Source organism: Suricata suricatta, chromosome 9 (genome assembly GCF_006229205.1).
Source record: "Suricata suricatta isolate VVHF042 chromosome 9, meerkat_22Aug2017_6uvM2_HiC, whole genome shotgun sequence".
Classification (NCBI taxonomy): domain Eukaryota; kingdom Metazoa; phylum Chordata; class Mammalia; order Carnivora; family Herpestidae; genus Suricata; species Suricata suricatta.
This window is the reverse complement of record NC_043708.1, coordinates 72,805,396-72,814,226: the sequence shown is the minus strand read 5'-3', so window position 1 is coordinate 72,814,226 and position 8,831 is coordinate 72,805,396. Positions and strand designations below refer to the sequence as shown.

General features: G+C 35.7%; 1 protein-coding gene across 1 annotated transcript; it reads right to left on the bottom strand.

Moving 5' to 3' along the window:
• Nucleotides 1-621: 621 nt before the first annotated feature.
• On the bottom strand, nt 622-1,572 carry LOC115302069 (olfactory receptor 4K2). Its single transcript, XM_029952067.1, has one exon. It carries the CDS (start codon nt 1,570-1,572, stop codon nt 622-624), a length of 951 nt encoding a protein of 316 aa, XP_029807927.1.
• Between the last annotated feature and the right edge of the window lie 7,259 nt (nt 1,573-8,831).

Here is an 8,831-nt window from a genome sequence, read left to right as displayed (position 1 = left end):
GTGATGGAGACTCTTCTATTTATAGCATTTGCTTTGGGCTTCATCAACATTTGTAATGAAATATGTCTAGGGTTTTCTTCAAATTAGAAGAGATTACAAATTGTTTTAAAAGTTAAGTAGGTATGATTCAGGGATATATGGGAAAATCACTGCTTGTCAGAGGATAATCCTGTAGCAGTATGGAGTTTCTAAGACTTATAGAAACCTTACTAATTTTCCATACTTTAAGGATAATTCTCTGAGTAACTCGGTAACGAGTTGTATACCAATGCCATTATCTTCTACTTCCCCTTTAACCTCTACTTCCTCTTCACCTTTTTTGTTCATCTTTTCCACTGAATAGATTATCAATATTGAATTTCCTAGCTGGATCAGGAACTCTTGGAATTTTTATAGATAGTCTTTGTTTCAGGAAGAAATTGTTTCTGTCAACTTGCTTTTCTGAAATATAACATGTATTTTAAACATTTGACTAAGAGTAGTTTTAATATTTATGATTTGATTGCAATTTGATTCAATTACAATTTGATGAGAACTCCCGAAACAAGAGCCTAGACATAATTCTGTGAACACAAAACCTGAGGCATATAATGCCTGGGAAGTTAAAACTAGAATTTGAAATTAAAAATAATGCCTAGGAGTTGTCTTGTTGGAATTTAAAATCCTATTTTTCAGTTTCCTCATGGCTGTCTTCACTTCTTGATTCCTTAAAGTATAAATTACTGGGTTAAGAATAGGAGTAAAGATGGTATAAAACACAGACAGGACCTTGTCTATAAGAAAACTGCTTAGTGGCCACATGTAGATGAAAATGCATGGCCCAAAGAACATGAAGACAACAATGAAATGAGCGGTGCAGGTAGAAAGGGCCTTAGATGATCCTTTTGAAGAATGATGCTTGATAGTAACAAGGACAATAACATAAGAATTGAATAAAAGAATAAAGCAGGACAAGGCAATGATACCACTTGTTGAGATCATAAACAGGCCCAGAACATAAGTATCTACACAAGCTAGCTGAAACACCACAGGAAGGTCACAGAAAAAGCTGTCTACTTCATTGGGACCACAGAATGGTAATGTGAGAGCAAATAGGACCTGGCTCATTGAATGCATGACTCCCACAACCCAGGAAGCCAGCACAAGGGCAGCACACACCCAGGGCCTTATGATTGAAGTATAGCGGAGAGGCTTGCATATTGCAATATACCTATCAAGGGACATAGCCATAAGTAAAATTATCTCAGTACCAGTAAAAAGGTGTAGGAAAAATATCTGGGTGATACAGCCATCGAAGGAGATGGTTTTGTGTCCAGTGAGGTAGTCTGTAATCATCTTAGGGGTAGCAAAGGAAGCAAGTGACATATCAATGATGGAAAGGTTGGTAAGTAGAAAATACATAGGAGAGTGTAGGCGAGAGTCAGCTATAACCGTGATGACTATGAGACTATTACCAACCATTGTTGCCACATAAAACAGTGAAAATACCATGAAGAAAAATAGCTGTAGTTCCCAGGAATTAGAGAGTCCAAGCAAAACAAATTCAGAAACAGACTTATTGGCCACATCCATTGTCCTGATTGATAGGTAGAAACCTGTATCAAAGGGGAAAAAAAGAAAATATTCTATTTAAACAAAAGCTCCAAGAATCCACATTCAAATATTTTTTTCTGCTATGAAAACTTATCTTTATTATTCTTTCCATCTTCATTGGTATGTTGGTTTGAAAGATAATTATAGGATATTAGTAAAATAAAGCTTAAGTCATAGATGTTGAAAATAATGTCTATGTTATTTGGTAGTATATAGCAATCAAATTGAGATTATATCATTAGAATATATCTACTTGACCACATATTTGTCCATCTATTCGATATAATCCCAGAGATAATAGCTAACATTAGGGAAGCACTTGCTCTGGGGTGACAGTGTGTTACATACATACATATATACATACACACGTATACACAGAGTCGTTTAGAATTCATCCTTAAGAAGATCCTTACTGAAAGACCATATACAAATTATATATAAGTATATAAGTGCCATTATAGAAAGGCTTCAGTGAACAGTTACAGAACGCTTGTAAATTTCCGGATAAGATTTTTAATATCACAGATAAGTTATCAGTTGAACCCATCACAGAGAAAATTAGTTTTGCTAATGTTTATCAAATGGAAGAAGCCTACTTTATTATCAAGTTTACTAACATATCGCCATACAGCCCAGGGAAAGGCATCTAACTTTTCTTCACAATTTCTTTTCTGTTAAAATATTAATCTGTTCCTCCTACAAGTATTTATAATTCTATGTCTTAAAATTTTACCTTTGTCTCCTAAAGACTATATCACATCATTTCTATGGGAAAGAGCTCCAAGATTAAGCTCTTTAGTCCCTCCTCTGTTTGAATTTTTCTTTCACATATGTAAACTGTTTTTATTGATCTCAGTTCCATGGAATCAGGGTTAGGAGATGGAAGTAGAAAGGTCAGACACTTAAAATCTTTCAATAGAAATAATTTTTAAAACACTTAAGCTTACCAGATCTACAGCAGATTCAGGGCTTTGGATTATTCAATGTTAGGTTGGCTCCTACAGAGAGCATACAGGAGGCAATTTTAAGTATAAATAAATGACCTAGTTGATCATTAGTTGTTCAGCTACTGTAGAGAATAATGGATGTTGTAGAAACTTGGGGATTGACCATGAAAACATCTTGCAATGGGATTCATTAAACAAAGATGTTTGGTTCACAACAAGAATATATGTCGGAAGTCTTATGGGAATCTACAATGATTATTTTCATCTGGACCAGAGAGATTCAGGGAATGAAAGTTATAACACCCATCATTTAAGAGGTAGCCAAAAATATCAAATCAGTGAGTTTTATTAGGTACCTCTGATTATCTAACTATATTCTACAGGCAGTGGAGAATAAAACCCAAAAACATTCATCTCTGCTTCAAGCTATGCATTATTTATTTGGCTATATTGAATACACATAAATAAAAAATCTAATGTTCACACAATTTTCAGAGATCATGAGGGAACTGAAGTTTAGATAAAGGAAAATTTATAACATGTTTAATTAATCAAGACAGTGTTCTTGCAGGAGAATTCTCATGAACTTGACCTAGAATAAAAGCCCAAATCTTGATTGGTAAGGGAGAGAAAAAAGAAGGCACATGGGGAATGAAACTGTAGTTATTTGCAGGAGCAAGATACTCAGTTAGCAGGCTGAAAGGAAAAAATTGGAGTTGTCCTAAAATGAGAAGCTTGATTTGAATATACTAGTGTAAATATATATCCATAATATAATCTCAAGTGAAAAGCAAACTGATGAGTAATGTGTATATGACCTTGTAAAATCAAATAACAACAAAACCATCTAGGCTATTAAACATTGTTTGCATCCCAGAGAAAATGGAGAGCAGGGAGATTGTGCATTTTCTTATTTATAGTATTTGAATATTTTTCACTTATTACTGTTTTTTTACCATTTTGTGTAAAAAACTTGTACACAAGTATCCATAGCAGCACTATCCGCAACAACCAAAAGGTAGAAAAATCTATCGACTGATAAATGAATGAACAAAATGTGGTAGAGCCATGCAGTAGATTATTATTTGGCCATAAAATGAAGTATAAAAACTGATACATACTACAGCATAAATGAATTTTAAAAACATTCTAAGTGAAAATCATTAGATATGTTTACCTTTTAATATATGTATGTGAAAGAACAGAACAAAATCACAGCAAAAGATATTAATTAAATGGAGATAAGCAAGATGTCTGATAAAGATTTCAAAGTAATGGCCTTAAATATACTCACTAGACTTGAGAAAAGAACGGAGAATGTCAGTGAAATCTTCAAAAAGAAAGGAAATAGATGAAAAGAACAATCAGAGATGAAGAATTCAATAACACAAATTAAAAATACACTAAAATGAGGACCCCTGGGTGGGTCTGTCAGTTGAGCATCCGACTGTGGCTTGGGTCATGATCTTGCCATTTGTAGGTTTAAGCCCTACATCGGGCTCTGTGCTGGCAGATCAGAGCCTGGAGCCTGCTTTGGATTCTGTGTCTCCCTCTCTCTCTTCCCCTCCCTGGCTCTTGCACTGTTATTATTTTATTTAATAAAATAAAACTTTAAAAAATAGACTGAAAAGAATAACTAGTAAACAAGAGGGAGCAGAAGAATGAATCAGTGAGCTGATAGATACAGTAATGGAAAGCAACCACTCACAACAGCAAAAGGAAAAAGAGCAATAAAAAAATGAGACTAGGTCAAAGGAACTCAACAATGTCATTAAGCATAATAACTTTCACATTATAGGGATTCCAAAATGAGAAGAGAGAGAAAAAGGGCAGAAACTTGTCTGAAGAAATAATAGCTGAAAAGTTCCCTAATCTAGGGAAAGAAGCAGACATCCAAATCCAGGAGGCATAGAGAGCCACCAACAAAATCAGCCCAAGGAGTTCCACACCAAGGAACATAATAATTAAAATGGCAAGAAGCAGTGATAGAGAATCTTAAACTCTGGCAGAGAGAGAGAGGGAGAGGGAGAGGGGAGGGAGAGGGAGAGGGAGAGAGGGAGAGGGAGAGGGAGAGAGGGAGAGAGAAGCATTTACATACAAAGTATACTCCATAGAGCTCTCAACTGATTTTTCAGCAGAAACTTTGTAGATGAGAAGTGAATCGGATGATATATTCAAAGTGCTAAAGGTAAAAACATACAGCCAAGCATACTTTATCCAGTAGACTATCATTCAGAATAGAAGGAAAGACAACGCGTTTCCCAGGCAAACAAAAGTTAAAGGAATTCATAACCACTAAACTAGCCCTACAAGAAATGTCAAAGGGGACTCTTTCAGTGGAGAGACCATAAGTAAGAATAAGCAAAATGGGAAGCACAAAAGCAGCAAAAATAATTATATCTGTGAAAATAAGTCAATAAGGGATTCACAAAATGAAAGGATGTGAAGGACACCATATACCTAAAATGTGGCGGGCAGGAGGGAGAGGATTAAGAATGGATACAAACTTAAGTGACCATCAGTTCATTATTTTATTTTCAAATTTAAATTTTTATGTTTTCCTCAGATATTTAAATTTTTATGTTTTCCTCAGGTATATTTTTAAATCTTTCCCTTGGGATATCCATAGTTTCTTTTTTTAAAAAAATAGTTTATTACCAAGTTGGTTTCCATATAATACCCAGTGCTCTTCCCCACAAGTGCCTTTTTCCATGACCATCCCCCCTTCCCTTTTCCCCTCCCTCTTCAGCCCTCAGTTTTTCAGTATCCAAGAGTCTCTCATGATTTGCCTCCCTCCCTCTCCCTAAATCTTCCTCCCCCTTTCCCTTCCCATGGTCCCATTAGGTTTCTCCTGTTAGACCTATGAGTGAAAACATATGGTATCTGTCCTCTGCCTGACTTATTTCACTTAGCATGACACCCTCGAGGTCCATCCACTTTGCTACAAATGGCCAGAATTCATTATTTCTCATTGCCATGTAGTATTCCATTGTATATATATACACCACATCTTCTTGATCTATTCATCAGTTGTTGGACATTTAGGCTCTTTCCATGATTTGGCTGTTGTTGACAGTGCCACTATGAACATTGTGGTACATGTGCTCCTATGCATCAGCACTTCTGTATCCCTTGGGTAGATCCCCAGCAGTGCTATTGTTGGGCCATAGGGGAGTTCTACTGAAAGTTTTTTGAGGAACCTCCACACTGTTTTCCAGAGAGGCTGCACCAGTTTACATGCCCACCAACAGTGTGGGGGAGGGGGGGTTTCCGTTTCTCCACATCTTCGCGAGCATCTATAGTCTCTTGATTTTTTCATTTTAGCCACTCTGACTGGTGTGAGGTGATATCTCAGTGTGGTTATGATTTGTATTTCAGTGATGATAAGTGACCCTGAGGATCGTTTCATGTGCCTGTTGGCCATCTGGATGTCCTCTTTGGAGAAGTGTCTATTCATGTCTTCTGCCCATTTCTTCACTGGATTTTTCTTTTTTTGGGTGTGGAGTTTGGTGAGTTCTGTGTAGATTTTCAGTTCTAGCCCTTTATCTGATATGCCATTTGCCACTATCTTTTCCCATTCTGTTGGTTGCCTATTCATTTTCTTGACTGTTTCCTTTGCGGTGCAGAAGCTTTTTATCTTGATGAGGTCCCAATAGTTTATTTTTGCTCTTGATTCTCTTGCCTTTGGGGATGTGTTGAGTAGGAAATTGGTGCAATTGAGGTCAAGGAGCCTATTTCCTGCTTTCTCCTCCAGAGTTTTGATGGTTTCCTGTCTCACATTCAGGTTCTTCATCCATTTTGAGTTTATTTATGGGTATAGTGTAAGAAAGTGGTCTAGTTTCATTCTTCTGCATGTTGCTGTCCAGTTCTCCCAGCACCACCTGTTAAAGAGACTATCTTTTTTCAATTGGCTACTCTTTCCTGCTTTGTCAAAGAGTAATTGGCTGTACATTTGTGGGTCTAGTTCTGGGCTCTCTATTCTATTCCATTGGTCTATGTGTCTGTTTTTGTGCCAATACCATACTGTCTTGATGATGACAGCTTTGTAATAGAGGCTAAAGTCTGGGAGTGTGATGCCTCCCATTTTGGTTTTCTTCCTCAATATTACTTTGGCTGTTTGGAGTCTTTTGTGGTTCCATACAAATTTTAGGATAGTTTGTTCTAGCTTTGAGGAGAATGCTGGGGCAATTTTGGTTGGTATTGCATTGACTGTGTAGATTACTTTGGGTAATAATGGCATTATAATAATATTTATTCTTCCAATCCATGAGCACGGGATGTTTTTCCATTTCTTTGTGTCTTCTTCAATTTCTTTCATAAGCTTTCTATAGTTTTCATCATACAGGTCTTGTACATCTTTGGTTAGGTTTATTCCTAGGTATTTTATGGTTTTTCGTGCAATTGTGAATGGCATCAGTTTGATTTCTCTTTCTGTTGCTTCATTATTGGTGTATAAAAATGCAACCGATTTCTGTACATTGATTTTGTGCCCATTGCAAAGCCTGGTTGGGATTCTCTTTCTCCTTCTCTCTCTGCACCTGCCCTACTCAGTCTTTTTCAAAATAAATAAATAAAATATATATATGTTAACAAACCAAATCCAATAATACACTAAGAAAACCATTCACCACAATCCAGTGCCATTTATTACCAGGATGCAAGGGTGATTCAGTATTTGCAAATCAATCAACATGATACCTCACATCAATAAAAGAATAAAAACCATATGACCTTTTAAATAGATTTATAAAAAGCATTTGACAAAATATGACATTTATTCACAATAAAAGCCCTCAACAAAGTAAAGTTAGAGGGAACATAGATCCACATAATAAATAAATGCCCTAAAAGGAAAACCTACAGGTAACATCATACTCAACTAAGATCAGGAAGAAGACAAGGATGTCTACTCTCACCACTTTTATTCAAAGTAGTAATGGGAAGTCCTAGCCACAGCAATCATACAACAGAAAGAAATAAAAATCATCCAGATTCATAAGGTAGGAGTAAAACTTTCACTATTTACAGATGACATAATACTATACATAGAAAATCTAAAAGAATTCACCAAAAAATTATTAGAACTGATGAATGAATTCAGCACAGTTGCATGATACAAAAATCAATGTGCAGAATATGTTGCATTTTATACACTAATTAGAAGTGGCAGAAAGAGAAATTAAGAAAATAATCCCATTTACAAATGCAACAAAAATGTCCCTAGGAATAAACCTAACCAAAGAGGTGCAAGATCTGTACTCTGGAAACTGTAAGACATTGATGAAAGTAATTCAAGATGACACAAAGAGACAGAAGGACATTCCATGCTCATAGACTGGAAGAACAAATATTGTTAAAATGTCTATACTATACAAAGTAGTCTGCAAATGTAATGCAATCTCAAAATACCAACAGCAGTTTTCACAAAACTAGAACAAACAATCCTAAAATTTGTATGGGACCACAAAAGACCTCAAATAGCCAAAGCAACCTTAAAAAAGAAAGACAGCTGGAAATATCACAATGCCAGACTTCAAGTTATATTAAAAATCTGTATTAATCAAAATAGTATGGCACTGGCACAAAAATCACACGTCAATCAATAGAATAGAGTAGAAAACCCAGAAATAAACCCACAATTATATGTTCAATTAGTCTTCGATGAAGCAGAAAAGAATATCCAATGGGAAAAAGTCTCTTCAAAGAAATAGTGTTGGGAAAACTGGTCAGCTATACACAAAAGAATGAAACTGGACCACTTTCTTACACCAAACACAACAATAAACTCAAAATGGATTAAAGACCTAACTGTGAGACCTGAAGCCATAAAAATCCTAGAAGAGTACAGGCAGTAATGTCTCTTACATTAGCCATAATAACATTTTCCTAGCTATATCTCCTGAGGCAGGGTAAATAAAGCAAAAATAAATTGTTGGGACTACATCAAAATGAAAGGCTTCTGCACAGCAAAGGAAACAATCAAAACTAATGGGCAACCTATGGAATGGGAGAATGTATTTGCAAATGATATAGTCATAAGGGTTAGTATACAAAATATGTAAAGAAATTATAAAACTCAACACCCCAAAATGAATAATCCAATTAAAAATGGGCAGAAGACATGAACAGACATTTCTCCAAAAAAGACATACCGATGAAAAGATGCTCAACATCACTTATCATCAGGAAAGCCCAAATCTAAACTGCAATATCAACTTATGCCTATCAGAATAGCTAAAGGCAAAAACACAAGAGACAAGTGCTGGCAAGGATGCAGAGAAAAATGAACTC

Bases quoted from the DNA above. Each gene is read 5' to 3' on its own strand.
- LOC115302069 (XM_029952067.1), bottom strand. From the start codon at position 1,572: ATGGATGTGGCCAATAAGTCTGTTTCTGAATTTGTTTTGCTTGGACTC.